Source organism: Vigna unguiculata, chromosome 1 (genome assembly GCF_004118075.2).
Source record: "Vigna unguiculata cultivar IT97K-499-35 chromosome 1, ASM411807v1, whole genome shotgun sequence".
NCBI classification, from domain to species: domain Eukaryota; kingdom Viridiplantae; phylum Streptophyta; class Magnoliopsida; order Fabales; family Fabaceae; genus Vigna; species Vigna unguiculata.
The window spans coordinates 31,394,219-31,414,889 of NC_040279.1; the positions used below are offsets into that span (position 1 = coordinate 31,394,219).

Here is a 20,671-nt window from a genome sequence, read left to right on the forward strand (position 1 = left end):
TATAAAAATTTTGTAGGGAGGTCCTTCATATGTTTAAAAATTTTGCAGAGAGGTCCTTGATAAATTTGAAAACATTGCAAGGAGGTCCATGATAAATTTAAAATCTTTGCATGGAGGTCCTTGATAAATTTAAAAATTGAGCAGGGAGGTCCTTAATAATTTTAAAAACTTTGTAGAGAGGTTCTTGATACATTTAAAAACTTTGCAGGGAGGTCCTTCATATTTTTAAAAACTCTACAGAGAGGTCCTCGATAGATTTAAAAACTCTGCATGGAGGTCCTGTATAAATTTAAAAACTTTACAGGGAGGTCCTTGATAAATTTAAAAATTTTGTAAGGAGGTCCTTGATAAATTTAAAACTTTGTTCATAAAATTAAAAACTTTGCAAGGAGGTTCCTGATAAATTTAAAAACTTTGCAAGGAGGTCCCTGAGAAATTTAAAAATTTTGCAAGGAGCTCCTTGATAAATTTAAAAATTTTGCATGGAGGTCCTTCATGTTTTTAAAAACTTTACAGAGAGGTGTTTGATAGATTTCAAAACTTTTTAGGGAGGTCCTTGATAAATTTGAAAACTTTGCAGCGAGGTCCTTGATAAATTTGAAAACTTTGCAGGGTGTTCCTTGATAAATTTAAAAACTTTGTTGGGAGGTCCTTGATAAATTTAAAAACTTTGTAGGGAGGTCCTGGATAAATATAAAAATTTTGTAAAACCTTTGCAAAGAGGTCCTTGATAGGTTTAAAAACCTTGTAGGGAGGTCCTTGATAAATTTAAAACCTTTGTAGGGAGGTCCTTGGTAAATTTAAAACTTTGTTGGGAGATCTCTCATAAAATTAAAAACTTTGCAGAGAGGTCCTTGATCAATTTAAAAACTTTGCAAGGAGGTCCCTGATAAATTTAAAAACTTTGCATTGGGGTCCTTGATAAACATAAATTTTTTGCAGAGAGGTCCTTCATATGTTTAAAAACTTTGCAGAGAGGTCCTTGATAAATTTGAAAACTTGGCAGAGAGCTCCTTGATAAATTTAAAAACTTTTCTGGGAGATCCCTCATAAAATTAAAATTTTTCGGAGAGGTCCTTGAGAAATTTAAAAACTTTGCAAGGAGGTCCTTGATAAATTTAAAAGTTTTGCAGGGAGGTCCTTCATATTTTTAAAACATTTGTAGAGAGGTCCTTGATAGATTTAAAAACTTTGCAGGGAGGTCCTTGATAAATTTAAAAACTTTGTAGGGAGGTCCTTGATAAATTTAAAACTTTGCTGGGAGATCCCTCATAAAATTAAAAACTTTGTAGAGAGGTTCTGGATAAATTTAAAGATCTGGTGTATCATAAGGAATTTGATTTTTCTATGGATTCCTCTGGATCAAAAATATTTCTTGAATGAGTTATTGAACTCCAGGGATGAATCGAAAAAGCACTCTTTATTGGTTCTACCTCCTCTTTTTTTATGAAGGGAATGAATCTTTTTATCGAATGATCATAAAAAAATGGGTCCAGACCTCTTGCGGAAATAATGTGGAAGATCCAAAACCTAAAATAGTTGTATTTGCTAGCAACAACATAATGGAGGCAATCAATCAATATAGATTGATCCGAAATCTGATTCAAATCCAATATAGCACCCATGGTTACATACAAGGAGGTCCCTAATAAATTTAAAAATTTTGCAAGGAAGTCCTCGATAAATTTAAAAATTTTGCACGGAGGTCCTTCATATTTTTAAAAACTTTACATAGAGGTCCTTGATAGATTTAAAAACTTTGCAGGAAGGTCCTTGATAAATTTAAAAACTTTGCAACATTTAAAATATTTTAAATTTGAATATATGTTTTCTTTTTGTAATGTTTTAAAATATTTTTAAATTTTATCATATTTGTTTGATTAGTTTTTACAAATTTAACAAATGTGTTTCATGAAATTTGATTTGGTAGTATTTGATATTAAATAAATGATAATATATTATTTTGATATTAAATATTTAATAATATTATTTTGTAAGAATTTTTTATAATTTTATAAAAATTAATTAATTAATTTTAAATTAATAAGAAAGTAAATATGTGCTCGAATACAACAACAGTTACATAATGAGAGTGAGAATGAAACAAAATTTCAAAAAATTTGACACTCTTTGAATTTGGACGTGGAGATGAATTTTCTCTTTAAAACTAAATACGAAAAATCCAAATTCACCTCACTCCGTTGTGAAACTAAAAAGATAGTAGTTGACAAAAAAGGGAAAGGTAAACGAGGAAAAGATAATAAAAAACATAAAACGAAAAATCTCAATTACCTTTTAAAAATTATATATATCTAACAATTTTAAACCAGTCTTTCGTAATGGTAATGGTGGTCATGTGGAAATTCTCTGCATTTCCATTTATTTTTTCGTTGCACGATTTTAACTTACCGTTAAAAAACTATGCATTTATTATATAAACGTTATAATTTAATGCAAATCATATTTGTAGATTCGTAAAAAGATAATCTCAACCATAAGCGCTCCACTTATTATGAAAACAATAGACCAATTTTACCTTTTAAACCTAATCTCTATATTTGATTAGAAAATAACTTCATCATTGGGTGTAGATCAAGTTAAACTCCTAAATAAACAAAACAATAAAAAGTAAGGGATCTGCAGAACTTAAAACATGTTTGAATTGTAAAAGCATTTTTTATATAAATTGTTTCCTATTTTCATAAACAATTTAAAATAAAGAAAAGTACATATCCGGGTGTTGTCACGATTTTAACTTACCGTTAAAAAACTATGCATTTATTATATAAACGTTATAATTTAATGCAAATCATATTTGTAGATTCGTAAAAAGATAATCTCAACCATAAGCGCTCCACTTATTATGAAAACAATAGACCAATTTTACCTTTTAAACCTAATCTCTATATTTGATTAGAAAATAACTTCATCATTGGGTGTAGATCTAGTTAAACTCTTAAATAAACAAAACAATAAAAAGTAAGGGATCTGCAGAACTTAAAACATGTTTGAATTGTAAAAGCATTTTTTATATAAATTGTTTCCTATTTTCATAAACAATTTAAAATAAAGAAAAGTACATATCCGGGTGTTGTAATGTTTCCATTAATTTTAAAATACAAATATATTTCTCTCATATATTTATAATAAAATAATATTAACATTATTTTTAATTTGTAAAAAAAAATCTCTTTCTTTATGTTTTTATGAAAATAACCTTCTTTATATTTTAATAAGGTCACATTAACTTTCTTTATTTTATTTAAAAGTAACTTATAAATAAAAACTTTCAAAACTTAAAAACTAAACATTAAAATAAAATAATATATACTAACATTTGATTTTTGATACGTGACTCTAAATTTTCACAAATAATAAAATTTACTGATTTTACACGGTTGGGACGAAAAAACATGTATCTTGAATTTGGCGGTTTATTTAAAAAAAAAAAAGTTATAAAGAGAATTTTTTAGCAAACAAGTTGAAAATTCAAAATTCGTTATTATTTAATTACAATCTATTATCCATAATAAGTTTTAGATTTATAATTATTATTGAAAATGATATCAACAGTAATTATTGATTGGTTTTGAGTGTAGACATTTTTGTCATAAGTATTTTAGAGGTGATTTCAAATAAAAAATGTTATAACTAACATTTGATTTTTTAACTAAATATTTTCACAAATAATAAATTTACTGATATTAGACGGTTGGGACAAAAAACACGTATCTTGAGTTTGGTGGTTTATTTTAAAGAAAGTTAGATATAAAGAGAATTTTTGTGCCAATGAGTGTTGAAAATTAAAAATTCATTATTATTTAATTACAAATTATCATCTATAATAAGTTGTAGATTTGTAATAATGATTTGAAAATGATATCAACAATAATTTTTGATTGGTTAAGTAGATATTTTTGTCATAATTATTTTAGAGGTGATTTCAAATAAAAATATCATAACTAACATTTGATTTTTGACATGTAATGTAACTATAAATCTTCACAAATAATAAATCTACTGATTTCCAATCAATTTAGGTGTTAGAAAATTTTGTTTTTCGGGCAAGAGGGGGAGTGCATCTTAAATTCTAACAAAAGAACCAAAGAAATGGTCTTGTGTTGATAGTTGATGGGACGGGACCGATAATACTAAATGGAAAAAGGAAGAGAGAAGTACTATATTTAATTTCCGGAAAGCATGACATAGCCAGCGCAGCAGTGTCTGTGTGTCACGGCGTGTAGAGGCACCTCGCCACACCATACCACTCCTCTCCTCTATTTATGTTACTCTCGCCTTCGCGATTCTCGCACCTTCCAATTCCACGGCTTCCTCAACCTCGATTCCCGCATCCGGTACGTTCTCCTTCTCCGAACATTCGTTAAATTCACTCTTCTTTTAATCTCAATCAATCAATTATCAATCAATCAATCTCTTTCTTGCAGAGGCCGTGCAGGTTCTCCTCTCTTTGCTCGCCGATGACTCTTCCTCCGTCAGAGAGGCCTCCATGTCCTCTCTCAAGAACATTGCCGCACTGTAATTACTTCTCTTTTTTCGTTGCGTTTCTTTAATTTCGCTTCCTTCTTCATCCTCACAATTCATCGCGTCTTTCTCAGGAATCCTCTTCTCGTTCTTGATTGCTGTGCCGTCGTGTCGCGTGGTGGACGTCGAGTGCGTTTTCTCTCTCTATATCGTTTTTCATTCGATGCTTAGGTTTTACTCGACTATTCTTTTCTTTTATTTATTTTATTTCTCTCTTGTGGTGTTTCAGCGGTTCGGGACATGGCTGGAGTTTTCCAAGTGATGGCGTTCGGCGTTCGGCGTTCGGTCTCTTGACGCAAAAGACGTCGATTCTGCTTTCATGGCGAAGCTCGCTAAGATTGCTACCGCTGAGCTGATATCCTCTAAGGTGCTTTGTTTTCTGTTTTCTTGCGGGAGTGAGTAGCGTGCTGCAGTAGTGATAGTAATGGATACAATTCAGTGACAGTCGCTTATATTTTACGTTGTTGGCTTAGTAGAAGTAAGTTAACTTGCGTGTGGTTTTTTGGAGACTCGCTCTTACTTCGCATCTACTCAAACTAATTAAGAATAGAGGGAGCGCTTATATGGAGATGTCATCGGGCTTGAATTGACCGCATGGGACTTTTGCCGTTTTGAATTGATGGAGGATACGTTTAATTTTGTTTCCTTTTTATCAACATACGAGGACTACCATTTAAGTTTTAACAATGCTTTTCCACATTTTGATAGAAGTTTTTACAACTTAGAAGTTAAGAAAGTAGGAGAAGAAATAGCTTGCAGCATTGAATAAATGAGAAATAAAAATAAAAGAAAAACAGAAGGAAAATTACATCAACAAAGCACTGATTACCTATCCAGCTGCAATAGCGAAGGCGTAGCAGTCTATACATAAGCTGGCATCATAAAGATACCAATAAGGCAACTTTGTTCCATGAACTTGACACGGATTAATGATCCTTGAAGATTGTGGCAAACATCTATATCTGCCTACTTTTGCTAGAAATTAATTTATGTAACTGGCACGTAATATGGATGTTGTCTGTGATGCTGCATCGGCCATGGTCAATTTAAGATCCAGACAAGAGAGTTGAGGGTTAGAAGGTTTGGTAATTGGTCTTACCTTCACATACGATTGATTTGTTTTTTGTCCTCTGCAGTAGGAGAGGAAAGAAACTGACGGTGACCATGACAATGTTGATTTGAATTTGAAAGATGAATTCCTAAAAAAAATGGCCTGTTTGATTCTTGGAGGATTGGATGTTAAGCTGGTTGACATGATTTTTTTGGAGAGATAAGCACCATTCTTGGGTCTTCATCTTCAAGGATCATTAATCTGGGTCAAGTTCATGGAACAAAGCTGCCTTCTTGGTATCTTTTTGATGCCAGCTTATGTAATAGATGGTTGAACAAATAGTGATTCAAGGTTTGAAATATAGCTGTCCCTCCCCCCTTTCACTTTCCACATGGAAAAATAATTTGCTGGAAATTGAATGGATGCAAATTTGCCAGAGAGAAGATTTGGATGAAGGTTGTTAAAATTGAAATTCACTTTACTAGAGGACAAGGAAAAAGAAAGGCAGGTTACATGCTGGACCTGTTGACAATTTTAGACATATGCATGCTAGCCGTGGTCAGATGATTAAAGTATAGTCAGTGCATAAGCTGGAGTTTGGTCACTATGAACTTCAAAAGTGTTACTGCATATATAGTTGGAACTAACAAAGTTGAGGACTAAGGAGAGGTCATTTATTCTTGGTCTATGTTTATAGCATTCTTACATTGTTGGTTGGTACACAAGGTATTAAAGAACATGTTTATCAAAGAAAATGGTTATGGCTAGGCCTATGGTGTCCGAACTTGTTATTTGAATCAAGTGAGAAATCAAATGATTACTGCCAGAATTCAGAAGTTAATGAGGAAGGAGCTAAAGAGAAGTGTAAGTTGTATGATGGTTTGAGTATGGGATTTTGATTAATCTGGCAAGGTTTGTTGGAAATTTTGTACTTGTAGACCATTTGGTTTATATGGGTATGCAAACTAATATGCTGTATTGTGCAGCTTGACTTTCTGTTCCTAACCGTTTGAGGTTTGACGTTGTGCAATTCTGATTTCTTTTTTCCTAAAAGGAGAGTGCCCATGATGGAAATAATTTTTTTCCAAGAAATACTCTAAACAATGAAATACAATTTGATTGATCATAGGCAAACATTTTCTTAGAAATACAAATTTTATGACCATGTAATGTAAAATGGGTTTTATTTTTGAAATTAGGGTTTTATATTTGGTATTATTTGTTAGAGTTTTTATCTTATATTGGACTTTCTTATTCCAATACAGAACAATATTGTCTTATTCCGGTGTTTTGTTGTGTTGGGTTTATAAATAAACCACTAATGTCAACATTTATGCGTTGTTTCATAGAGAAGAGAGAAACAAGTCAGATGATAATGAAAAAGATGAATGAAAATTTGTGAGAAATAAAGCTACATGTGTTTGGTTGAAGAAAATATAAGAGACGTAGCGAGAGAGATGGGTAGAGATAAGTGAGAAATAATATAGTGGATTTCACTGTTTTTAAAATTATTTCTCCATCTTTTTCTCCTACTAAACAGCTTACATTAATTTCACTCTCTTCATTTCTTCACAACCAAAGTCACCATTAGTACCACATGATTATGCGACATAGATTTTCTTTTTCTCATAGTATCTGAGACCTTTATTAGATGAGTACTCCTCATATTTCTGTTGTTTCCTTTATTTGAAATGATGATAGGGCTCGTATGGATAAGCTTCACTGTAGACACTTATAGGACAGAAAAATGTTTATGGAGAAGTTTATCTAAACATATCCTAAGTCTTTTGTACTCTTATTGGATCCTCCCTTGTGTGTTATTTTCTTGATATCATGGTCATCTTAGAATATTCTAGCTGATGGCTTTACCAGATTTGCTATGTTTCAGTTAATTTTATTTAATTCACAGTGGTTGTTTTCTGCAGGAACTAAATTCTGACTGGCAACGAGCAGCAACAAGCCTACTTGTTGCAATAGGCTCACATTTACCTGATCTCGTAAGATATCTTCTTTTTTCTTTTTAACTATTGAAATTGGTTTTTGTTTGTATTAAAAATTTAGTTCAATAAAGAATGGAAAAATAGGTTTACAGAGCCATTGAAACAAGTATGACCAAGAGAAAGAAAGATCAGTTGCATGCAACCCTACTGTAGTACAGTTTCTTTTATCAACAGTTAAATCATAAGTTAAGAACTGTTGTCCATACTCCATAGTTTTACTTTATCCTTGTACTTGGAATTATAAAGTATATTTCTATCAAGCTAAAGTAATAACTCCCATTCATTTTACTTTCATGGGATGTACCACTGTCTTCCATATATATTTTATATAAACTCTTTTTTGCAAATACCCTAGTTTTCCCTGGATTTTTTATCTCATGTCTCTAGTCTCCCTTTCCCCTGGATTGGTGTCGCAGATGATGGAAGAAATTTTTCTTCATTTATCTGGGACAAATTCAGCAGTACAGGCTATGGTTCAAATCCTTGCAGAATTTGCTTCTACTGATCGTTAGTAATCAATTTTAACTATGTGCATTCGCTGTAAAATTTTTCTGTGGGATCACACATTCAATTGTAAACACTGATGAGTTTTTCTTCCATTCCATATAAATCTGATACAGCCATGCAGTTCATTCCACGTTGGAAAGGTGTACTTTCCCGAATTTTGCCAATTCTTGGAAATGTACGAGAAATGCATCGCCCCATTTTTGCAAATGGTATAGTGATTTTTCTGTTACTTTGTTGATGGATATGTTTCTTCTATCTTTGATGTCTTTTATGAAGCACCGGATAGATAGTACTTTGATTGGCTTCACGTATATGTAACCAATTTTGATACTCTTGGATACTTCATTGATACCTATTGGTCAAGTATCAAAGCCTATAATTTTTGTGTGAAAATCCAATACAACTACATTGGTTGTTATATAAACATATAATATGGAACCATGGAAGCACTGTCCATCTGTGAACAAAAAATGGTGATTGTCCTCTTTAGGGTTGATTTCAAGAACCAAATGAGATGAATAGTACTGTTCCTGTTTGTAAATAATTGGAAGTGATTTATGATGACAATATTTATATATATATATATTTTTTATTTTAACAATGTCCCTTAAGTATGTTCTTAATTTGGATGGAATTGAAATTATATGTTTATTATGTTTTAGGATTCATTATTAATATCTAGATATGCATACTAAACTTAAACGTATATTATTTACTTTTAAAATAATCATATCACCATCTTGAATACATATCATGTACGTGCTTGGTATGCATCATAGCTGACTTTCTTGAATTGGTTGAGGTTGGTGACAAGGACAGTTTATATCTGACAGGTCCAGCCTAAGTGAATTGCATATGAATTCACCTTTTTGTAAATTCCATGACATATTAAGGCATAGAGTAATACTGATCAATGTAAAATTGGAAAACCATAATGTATTAAATATAGTTGTGATGAACAACTTTAGAGTTTTTAAAGGACATGCGCATCTTGTGGTTTCTGGAATTTTAAAGAGACCTTGGCCATGAAAAACACTTTAAGATAAATTGGTGTTATTAGTAGGCTAACATTTTGAATGGATGGTAAAGTTGGGTTGGAGATTTCTATTAGCATGGACGTGAAAAATCTTGGTACCTGGTTTTGGAGCATGCCAATTATGGTGATTTTATTTTCTTTGTACGTTTTTTAAAGTTCACTCTAGGTTTAGTTGGTAATGTGTTATATTATAGCTGATAAATCAATGAAAATTTTAAATTGTTTTAAAATATAAATTTTGAAAATTTATGATCCTTTTGTTATTATCTGTACCTTCTACTTAAGCTCTCATTTTTTTATGGTAGGCGAATGGGGGAGGATGATTTTTGGCTAACATTGCACAAAGATGTTATTGTTACTGATAATCTGATCCAGTTAACTCATAATTTATCATTTTTTGCAGCATTTAAGTGTTGGTGTCAAGCGTCTTGGCAATATAGTATAGACTTTCCTTCGCATTTTCCTCAAGATGGTGATGTCATGTGAGATCAATATACAGTCTTCTAGTTTATTTTCTGATTCAACACATATTGTTCCCTTTATTTCTTATCTGAAGGTGAGAATTATCTCTAGTTCTCTATGTAGTGCAGGTCATTTCTAAATTCTGCTTTTGAGCTCTTGTTGAGAGTTTGGGCAGCTTCGAGAGACCTTAAGGTCACTACCATTTTTCTTTACTTTTGTTCTTGCATTCTACTCCTTATGAGTCTCTATAATTTTCTAGATCCTTTTTTTGCTGATGCATCTATAAAAGTTGTGTTTCTGAACATGTGTTGTTTGTGTGGTTGGTTAACATAGATGAGTATTTTAGTGTATAATTTATGACTTTTTTACTTGATTGTTGTTGATCTTTGTCTTATTTAAACTTATTTGGTTTTAGGTTCGTGTGGCATCTGTAGAAGCACTGGGGTAGATGGTAGGTCTCATAACACCAGCACAGTTAAAGACTGCCCTACCAAGGCTTATCCCTACAATATTGGACTTGTAAGATTGGTCTTCAAAGCATTTTATATTTTAGTTATCTATTGTTCATATTTAATTAGTTTTTTTTTTCTATTTAATGTGTGATTTTTCACTAAATCATAATATGGAAGATACTTAAAATATCGACTAGTATTATCAGATGGATTCATATTCATATCTTCTTATGTTAGGTATAAAAAAGATCAAGATATCGCTTTTTTGGCTACATGTAGTCTCCACAATCTGCTAAATGCCTCTTTGTTGTCCGAAAGTGGTCCTCCTATGCTTGATTTTGAGGTATGAATACTATAATGTTCTTGTTTAAAACGTTTAATGGTATGTTGAATTTTTTTTATCATACTTCTGGTTATGTAGTAATTTTCAATCAAACCTTAAAAATTTGTATTTGATTTGTTTCCATATCATTTAAGTGATGGGAGAGTCATCGTGTTACTTTAGGATGTAGTATGAACATCTATACATTGTTTGAAAATCTTTACCTTTACTTTTCTCTTGTTGTGTGGGTTAAGCACTTGTGTTTCTGCCATCTCCTATATACCTGCATTTCCTTATGGTCATGGGAAAAGAGGGCTAACTGGTTTGTTGAATGTTTGTTGTTGTTCTGCTGGTAATGTGGTCATCTCAAAAGCAATTTCTACCTTTTTCTAGTGGGAATGAGAGGACAGCTTCGTAAGCATACTGGAATATCTGCTTATGTAGATAATAAATTAATGCCTTGGTATATGTGACTAGTCTAATGCTCATAGTAAATGATAAATGAATGAGGCTTTGAATATTGAATGAATATGGTTTGAAGGATGACTGTGGTTGTTTAGTTTAAATTTGTTCTTTCAGAAAAAAAAATATAATCTCCTGATGTTCATATTGGATTGTAAGTTCGTAATAGGATTGCCAAAATTATCCAATGATCATACTACAGTGTGGTGTCAAATGCAATGGGCATAAAGAAGTTCAAACAAATGCTTTAAAAATTGTTTCAACCATATAATTGAGAAACAGTGGTTCATAACCCATTGAATCAGTGCATGAACTGGAAATGATAAATATATTAGAATGCAAAAATTTAATTTAGTGGTATTCAGAAGTCAAAATAAAGATAAAAGAGGAACAAATAACTGCATGGAAAAGAAACTATAAAATAAAGTGGAATAAATATATAAATAAATTATGGACTTCCTGAATTTAGGTTTGGCTAAGTGTTTGGTGTTATGTGTTACCTTGTTTTTATGGGTTAGTTCTTGTTGAGGTAGCTTGGTTTTGTCTTTGGGTGTGTTTTTTTTTGGCATGGGTTTTGGTGTGGTACCCCCATGTTTTTTGTATTCCTTTTTCTTTGTTTTTATTATGGGTTCTTATGTAATGGCATATGATTGTGTAGCTTTAGGGTGCTAACCTAGTTGGGATCTAAGGTGCCATATGCCTAGCGTGTGTTTTGTGAAAGAAAAGAAAGAACTTCTATGCAGACTTTGTTATAGACTATAACTTATAAGAGAAGGATGCTGCATTCACAAATTAGACAAACATTATCTGCCCAGGTGGGGGAAGGGAGAGTTTATGATTCTTTTTGGTCTAATATAAACAAAAGAGAGCCAACAGTGAATGAAGGGAGAAGAGCTTCTGGATTCAACCAGTGTCGGAAAATTTTTGAAAACATGAGACTTAAGCCACAGCGGAGGACATGGATTTTTGTTTTTGGGCTGCAGATTTCTGAGGCTTCACTATTGAGCCCTAATAGGCATGCTGTCTGGTTGACAGTGCAACAGCTTTTAGAGACTGGTGGTCAAGATTTATAGTCCCTTAAAACATCTGACACATTTCTGATTTTATCTTGATGCTTTACGGATCACGATTTCAATGATGCATGTATGCAAGTGCAACAGTATCTCAATTCTCTCTGAATCATGGACACATTCCAAAGTTGTGCTGTATCTTGCTGCACTTTTATCACTTGTGAAATTAAATAAAATCATTGGTTGCAGGATTTGACTATTGTTTTATCAACACTTCTGCCTGTGATATCTACGAATAATGACGGCAAAGACCAATCAGATTTCTCTATGGGACTAAAGGTAATACTATCAATTTCATTAGTTGGAAACTTAAGTTGTTTGAATATGATAACGACTGTCGCACCTGTTGCTACAATGGTCTAGCTTTATTCCTTTTTTTACCAACTCAACTTTTATGCTTTGAATTTAGTAGTGCAATTCTTTTTAGCATATATTTGTTATGTTCCTTTTGTTTCTTGGACTTTGGTTCCAACTGCAGGCATAATAATTAGTTTACATTTTCTTGGTTCCTTTTGCAATGTGGGCTTATAGTGGTTGTGTAGGTCAGTGCAATTTATCATTATGGTTTTGTAAAGATGTTCTTTTTCTGAGGGATGATATATTTTTCTCGAATTTGTTGTTAGCATTTTTAGCCTCAATAACTTGTCTCTGATTTTAAGATAGAGTTGTATTCTTTCACTTCCTTATGGATGGGTTAGAATTAAAGGGGTAAGGAATGGTGTATCTACGCATACAATTTTTAGTGGATTAAGAGCACAATGTGTTTTAGATTAAAACCAAGAGTGGGTGGGTACACTCTTGCTCATTTTAGTGGAGCCTCATCGGGATTAGATACTATGGATTTTAATGGGTTCTCTATAATGCATGGAAAGGGTTTGGACCCTAGAGAGTCTTTTTGAGATGATAATTCTCCATTTTGTTCGTGTTTTTGTGGATTTCATTGGAGGCTTTCATTTGGCTTTGTGCTAGTATTTTCCGTTTTTGTTAGAATCTGTTTTATTATTTGTATTAATTCTGTCAGGATTTGTGTTTTATTATTTCCTTATTTAACAAATTATAATTGCAGTGTATGATGGTATCCATGAATCATAGGGATTTGATTGTCTAGGTGCTATTATTATACTTTCTAAAATAGGATTCTAGCCTTGTATATAGGAATTGTATTCTCAGAATAATATATTGAACAACTCTACCCTAAATTATGAGATGGCATCAGAGCTCTAAAATTCTGGGAGCCGCCTGTGATTGCACACACGAAAACCCTCAACAACAACCTTGATTGCTGCCACCATCCCTTTCAGGTTTCAGAACAGCCTTCATTGTTGTCAATAATTTTTGTTAGGGTAATCAGCCTTCATTGCTGTTGCTGTGTTCTTCATTGTTGCTGCCATGTGTTTTTTGCAACACAACCTTCATTGCTGCTGTCCTGTTCTTCATTGCTGTTGCCGTATTTTTTTTTCTTGCAACAATGAAATTGCTATTGGCTGCAATACATGGACATGGCAGAACAAACTGCTGAAGTTGTGAACACTGTGTCACAGAATACTTAGGAACAACTGCAGAACCTCAACACTGCCTATCGATTGACTGGGAAGAATTATTTGAAATGGGCCCAGCTTGTTCACAAAACTTTGAAAGGTAAAGGAAAAGCTAACCACTTGACTGATGATGCTCCTAAAGAAGATCCCAGATTTACAAAATGGGATGAAGAGGACTCTATGATCATGGCATGGCTATGGAACTCCATGGTCCCAGAAATCACTGATACTTGCATGTTTCTTAATTCTGCAAAGGAGATCTGGAATGCCATGGAACAGACATACTCCAAAGCTAAAGATGCTACTCAAATATATGATGTGAAGGTGAAGACTGTTGCTTCCAAAGAGGGAAACAAGACTGTTACAGAGTATGCCAATCAACTCAAATCACTATGGGTGGAATTAGACCATTACAGGGTCATAAAAGCAAAATGCCTAGATGATTCAGCAATGCTCAAAGAGTATATTGAGCAAGATCGAGCCTATGATTTCCTGGTGGGGCTTAATTCTGATTTTGATCAAGTGAGAGTCCAAATCCTTGGAAAAGAAAAAATTCCAGGAATTAATGAAATAATAACTATGGTCAGAAGTGAAGAAAGCAGAAGGGGAATAATGGTAGAAACCCCAACCATGGAAAATTCAGCCATGGTAGCTTCTGGATTAGCCATGATGGTCGACCAAAAAAAGGGGGAATAGCCAATATGGAGAAGAAAGGTGAAGGAGTATGGTGTACCTTTTGTAGCAAGCCTCGCCACACTCGTGATATATGTTGGAAGCTGCACGGAAAGCCACCTAGTAGAGATTGGGGATCCTAAATTCGTGACAAGGAGTGGGGAAAAAAAGGAGACAACACTAGAAAGGGAGGACAAGCACACATAGGGGCTGCAACAAATGAAGAAAACAGGTGATTCACCTTAACTAGGATGAAGTAGAGCAGATGAGATCATTCCTCAACAAGTTGGATAAGTCTCCAGGTAGTTGTTCTCTGGCACATTTAGGTATGTTTGGTAAGTTTCCTTCTTTTGGACTTAATGCCTCAAATAAAAACTATAACCTATATTGGATACTAGATTCTGGGGCTACCGACCAGATGACACCCCAACCTAAACATTTCTCTTCTTACACCCCTTGCCCTAGCAACAAGAAAATATCCATAGCTGATGGCTCTCTGATGACTGCAGTGGGTCAAGGAGAAGTTCAAATAAGCCTATCCATAACCCTTAAAAATGTCCTTCATATTCCTATATTTTTTGTTAGTTTGATTTCCATAAAAAAGCTCATACAAGATCTCTCATGTAATGTTATCTTTTATGACAATGTTTGTATTCTACAGAACAATTACTCGGGGAGGACGATTGGACATGCTAGATAATAGAATGGCTTGTATTACTTGGACCATCCAAATCTGTCCTCAGACCCTAAAAGTAACACCTCTTTTTTCTCTGATTCAACAAAGACCAACAGGGAGAAGGTCTTTCTACATCACTGTCGCCTTGGACATCCTTCCTTTAGGGTCATAAAAATGTTATTCCCTTCCCTTTTTAGCAAATTAGATGTGGCAAGTCTCAATTGTGAAGTGTGTGAACTTGCTAAGCACAAACGTGTTCCTTTTCCAGTTAGTAATAATATGAGCATTTTTCCCTTCTATTTAATTCATACTAATGTGTGGGGTCCCTCAACTGTTCCAAATGTTTTTGGTGCCCATTGGTTTCTTACCTTTATAGATGATTGTTCTCGTGTCACATGAGTTTTCTTACTAAAACAAAAACCCAAAGTCAGCCATGTGGTTTAGTGTTTTTTCTCCATGATAAAAAATCAGTTTGGTATTAGCATAAGATGATTAGATCCGATAATGCTAAAGATAACTTTAATAATTGGCTTATTTCCTTTTTTCAAAGAGAAGGTATCATTCATGAGTCATCATCTGTTAAAACACCTCAACAAAATGGGATTGCTAAGAGGAAAAATGGGCACCTTCTAGACCAAACTCGGGCTCTTCTTTTTCAACATAAGGTTCCTAAAAGGTTTTGGGGGGAGACTGTTCTCACTACATGTTATCTAATTAATAGACTACCTTCTAGTATTCTAGCTTCCAAAAGCCCTATAGTGGTTTTGTCCTCTTTTTATCCTAATGTGTCCACTTCCAACCACCTTGTTCCAAGAATATTTGGGTGTGTCTCTTTTGTTCATGTCCACAGTGATGATAGAGGTAAACTTGATCCTAGAGCCTTAAAATGTGTTTTCATAGGATACTCATCAACACAAAAGGGATATAAATGCTATCACCCCCCATCCCAAAAATTTTGTGTCAAGAGATGTCACTTTTTTTGAACACCAAAGTTACTTCAACCAAGCTCATCTTTAGGGGGAGATTGTAAGAAATGAAGATGAACACCTTATGCTCCCTAACTTATGTTTCGGATCAAAAATAGAGACTAAAAGTGTAACATCAGAGAAGGAACCCACGAAATCCACTCAAGATGGGGTTGATGTAAGATTTGGGAAAAAATTGGTTTATACAAGGAAGACAAAGGCCATTCTAGAATCTGTCCATGTCCAACAATCCAACCCAACATTACTTGAGGTAACTACCCCTAATCCTTTAATATGCACTGAATCCATTTCTGATTTTCCAAATGTACAAGAACTTGAATCCAGTTCAACACCACTTTATGAGAACCTAGATATTCCAATTGCCCCTAGGAAAGAGACTAGGAAATGGACCACCAAGCCACTATACCCTCTAGCCAATTACCTATCCTTTAAAAACTTCTCACCTACCCATAAAGCCTTCCTCACAAGCCTAAACACTATAACCACACCTACCACTTTATCTGAGGCATTGAGTAATGAAAAATGGAAACAATCCTTGGATGCCGAAATGGAAGCATTAGAGAAGAATAGTACTTGGGATTTGGTTGCTATCCCAAATGGGAAAAAACCAGTAGGATGCAAGTGGGTATATACTATAAAATACAAGGCTGATGGATCCATTGAGAGGTACAAAGCAAGGTTAGTAGCTAAAGGATTCACTCAAATCTATGGAGTGGATTACATGGAAACATTTGCTCCAGTTGCAAAAAGAATACAATTAGGATGATATTATCCCTAGCAGCTAATTATGGTTGGAACCTGCAACATTTTGATGTTAAAAATGCCTTCCTTCATGGAGAAATTGAAAAGGAGATTTACATGGAATTGCTCCCTGGATATGGTGGAAAAACAATCGCCAACACTATTTCCAAGCTAAAAAAGGCATTGTATGGGCTGAAACAATCACCACGAGCGTGGTTTGGAAGGGTCTGGAAGCATATACAGATGCAGACTATGCAGGGTCAATTGTGGATAGGAGGTCAACTACGGGATATTGCACTTTCCTTGGAGGGAATCTTGTGACTTGGAAGAGTAAAAAAAAGAATGTGGTAGCCAGATCCAGTGCTGAAGCATAGTTTAGGGCAATGGCACAAGGGATATGTGAACTACTCTAGCTGAAGATCATCTTGGAAGACTTAAGGATAAAATTGGATGAACCAATGAAACTTTATTGTGATAACAAATGTGCTATTAGCATAGCTCATAATCCAGTGCAGCATGATAGAACCAAACATATTGAGGTTGATAGACATTTTATCAAAGAAAAATTAGACAGTGGTCTGATCTGCACTCCATATGTCTCCTCACAAGAAAACCTTACAGACATTCTAACGAAGGGGAACAACAACTTTGAGAGTATTGTTTCTAAGCTGGGAATGGAAAATAACCAGCTTGAGGGGGAGTGTTAGAATCTGTTTTATTATTTGTATTATTTCTGTCAGGATTTGTGTTTTATTATTTCCTTATATAGCAGATTATAATTGCAGTGTATGATGGTATCCCTGAATCATAGGGATTTGATTGTCTAGGTGCTATTATTATACTTGTTAAAATAGGATTCTAGCCTTCTATATAGGAATTGTATTCTCAGAATAATATACTGAACAACTCTACCCTAAATTATGAGAGTTTTATTGATTTTCTTTTAGATACGGGTGTCCTCTAATATTAAGTTATCTCTAAAGTTAATAATGGTTAAGATGTATACACCTTCAATTTGAAGTGTATCATAATCTTAACCTACTAAAATTTGAGGTTGAATGCATCTTTATTTACTCATTGAGTTGAGAATATCAATTTAGAATAGCTTTATCATTTTTCATTATCCAGAGTAAAAGAGTTAAACATTTAATTTATTCAATTGTGTATAACAGATGTATAATGAGGTTCAGCATTGCTTTCTGACGGTTGGCTTGGTATATCCAGATGATTTGTTTTTGTTCCTTGTAAATGTAAGTACTTAAAAGTTAGTAGTATGCTTGTAATTCTGTATGCTGTTAATTCTTGACAAAGTAATTTTTCTTTTGGCCCCTCACTTGTTGATTAAAAAAGAAAATTTAGGAAGACTAAAAGAGGAATAATATAATACTAGAAGATAGATAAAGTCAACAAATAAACATCAGGTTAAATTAATTAAATTTCTTGAAGAAGCTTCGATAGAAACTGGGGATGCTGTTTCTTTTGCCTTTATTTTTTCCTTTTTGGCTGGTATGTTTTCTTTAGTAAGTACAAAAAGCCTATATTGTTCAAAATTTATTGAAGTTTTTGAAACCAGGAATTGGGATTAAAACTAGGTGGCAATTTATAACTATAAAAACTTCAATTAAAGTTAAGGCCAACAAATTACAAACCTCAGTTTAGGGTGTATTTAGTTTGTAATTACAAATTACAAACCTCATTTCATGATAGTATTTAAGTTAACATTAAAGCAAAAATGTGTCAAACAATATAAATAATTTAAATACTATCATGAAATGCGCTTAAAATGTCAGATAAACTTAATAAATTTTGGTTAAAAGGACTAAATTCACGCATTTTGAAGGATGAAAGACTAAATTGGTCAAAAGTTTTGATGAGGGACTAAACCCAAATTTCGCTCAAACTTGAGGGACCAAAAACATATTTAACCCTATTTTTAAATTTGAGAAGAGGTCCTTTATATTTTTAAAAACTTTGTAGTGAGGTCCTGATAAATTTAAAAACTTTGCAGGGAGGTCCTTGATAAATTTAAAAATTTTGCAGGGAGGATCCTCATATTTTTAAAACATTTTGTAGAGAGGTCCTTGATAGGTTTAAAAACTTTGCAAGGACGTCCTTGCTAAATTTAAAAACTTTGCAGGGAGGTCCATGATATATTTAAGAAGTTTGCTTGGTAAATTTTTGAAAACATTTAGGGAGATCCTTGATAACTTTGAAAACTTTGCCAGGACATCCCTCATCAAATTGAAAATTTTGCAGAGAGGTCTTTGATAAATTTAAGAACTTTGCAGGGAGGTCTTTGATAAATTTAAAAACTTTGCAGGGAGGTCCTTTATATTGTTAAAAACATTGTAGAGTGGTCCTTGATATATTTAAAAACTTTACAGGGAGGTCCTTGATAAATTTAAAAATTTTGTTGGGAGATCTATCATTAAATTAAAATATTTGCAGAGAGGTCCTTGGTAAATTTTATAAATTTTGCAAGGAGGTGCTTGATAAAGTTAAAAACTTTACATGGAAGTCCTTGATAAATTTAAACTTTTGCAGGAGGTCCTTTATATTTTTAAAAACTTTGCAAAGAGGTCCTTGATAGATTTAAAAACTTTGCAGGGAGGTCTTTGATAAATTTGAAAACTTTGCAGGAAGGTCCCTGATAAATTTGAAAACTTTACCGGGAGGTCCTTGATAAATTTAATAACTTTGCTGGTAGATCTCTCATCAAATTAAAACCATTGTAGAGAGGTCCTTGATAAATTTAAAAACTTTGCATGGAGGACCTTGATAAATTTAAAATTTTGCAGGGAGGTCCTTCATATTTTTAAAAACTTTGCAAAGAGGTACTTCATATTTTTAAATACTTTGCAGAGAGGTTCTTGATAGATTTAAAAATTTTAAAGGGAGGTCCTTGATAATTTTGAAAACTTTTTGATAAATTTAAAAACTTTGTTGGAAGAACCCTCATAAAACTAAAAACATTGCAGAGATGTCCTTGATAAATTTAAAAACTTTGCAGTGAGGTCCTTGATAAATTTAAAAATTTTGTAGGGAGGTCCTTCATATTTTTAAAAACTTTGCAGAGAGGTCCTTGATAGGTTTAAAAACTTTACAGGGAGGTCCTTGATAAATTTGAAAACTTTGTAGGAAGGTTTTGATAAATTTAAAAATTTAGTAGCGAGGTCCTTCATATATTTAAAAACTTTGCAGAGAGATCCTAATAGATTTCAAAATTTGCAAGGAGGTCCTTGATATTTAAAAACTTTGCAGGCAAATCTCTTATAAAATTAAAATATTTGTAGAGAGCTCCTTGATATATGTAAAAACTTTGCAGGGAGATCCTTAATAAATTTAAAAACTTTGCAGGGAGGTCCTTGATAAATTTAGAAACTTTGTAGGGAGATCCTTCATAAAATTAAAAATTTTGCAAAGAGGTCCTTGATAAATTTAAAAACTATGCATGGAGGTCCTTGATAGATTTAAAAACTTTGCAGGGAGGTCCTTGATAAATTTAAAACTTTTGCAGGGAGGACCTTCTTCTTTTTAAAACCTTTTGTAGAGAGGTGCATGATTGGTTTAAAAAATTTGCAGGGAGGTCCTTGATAAATTTAAAAACTTTATAGGAAGGACCTTGATAAATTTAAAACTTTGCTGGGAGATCCTCATAAAATTAAAAAGTTATCAAAGAGGTCTTTCATAAATTTACAGACTTTGCAAGGAGGTTCCTCATAAATTTAAAAACTTTGCAGTGAGTTTCTTGATAAATTTAAAAACTTTGTAGGGAGGTCCTAAATTTAAAAACTTTGCAGAGAGGTCCTTGATAAATTTAAAAACTTTGTAGGGAGATCCTTGATAAATTTCAAATCTTTGCAGAAAGGTCCTTGATTAAATTGAAAACTTTGAAGGGAGGTCCATGATAAATTTAAAAACTTTGCAGGGAGGTCTTTGATAAATGTGAACTCTTTATAGGGAGGTCCTTGATAAATTTAAAAATTTAGCAGTGAGCTCCTTGATATATTTAAAAACTTTGCAGGGAGATCCTTAATAAATTTAAAAACTTTGCAGGGAGGTCCTTGATAAATTTAGAAACTTTGTAGGGAGATCCTTCATAAAATTAAAAATTTTGCAAAGAGGTCCTTGATAAATTTAAAAACTATGCATGA

At 33.1% G+C, this 20,671-nt stretch overlaps 1 protein-coding gene across 6 annotated transcripts; it reads left to right on the plus strand.

Annotated features, from left to right (window-relative positions):
• The first annotated feature begins 4,135 nt into the window (after positions 1–4,135).
• On the plus strand, positions 4,136–17,850 carry LOC114162618 (protein SHOOT GRAVITROPISM 6-like). 6 transcript variants are annotated; one of them, XR_003599267.1, is made up of 13 exons: positions 4,137–4,355; positions 4,446–4,536; positions 4,617–4,671; positions 4,772–4,909; positions 7,519–7,590; positions 8,010–8,100; positions 8,214–8,309; positions 9,540–9,618; positions 9,722–9,790; positions 10,014–10,117; positions 10,288–10,393; positions 12,094–12,183; positions 13,446–17,467. XR_003599267.1 is itself a non-coding variant. In XM_028046580.1 (10 exons), exons 4-10 carry the CDS (start codon positions 4,862–4,864, stop codon positions 10,044–10,046), a joined length of 483 nt encoding a protein of 160 aa, XP_027902381.1. In that variant the 5' UTR covers positions 4,139–4,355; positions 4,446–4,536; positions 4,617–4,671; positions 4,772–4,861; the 3' UTR covers positions 10,047–10,120. The 6 variants fall into 6 exon arrangements, 1 of the variants encoding a protein (XP_027902381.1); XR_003599261.1 differs by lacking the exon at positions 13,446–17,467 and adding an exon at positions 17,690–17,850 and having other exon boundaries at positions 4,142–4,355; positions 9,727–9,790; XR_003599262.1 differs by lacking the exon at positions 13,446–17,467 and adding an exon at positions 13,247–13,423 and having other exon boundaries at positions 4,142–4,355; positions 9,727–9,790.
• The last annotated feature ends 2,821 nt before the right edge of the window (positions 17,851–20,671 follow it).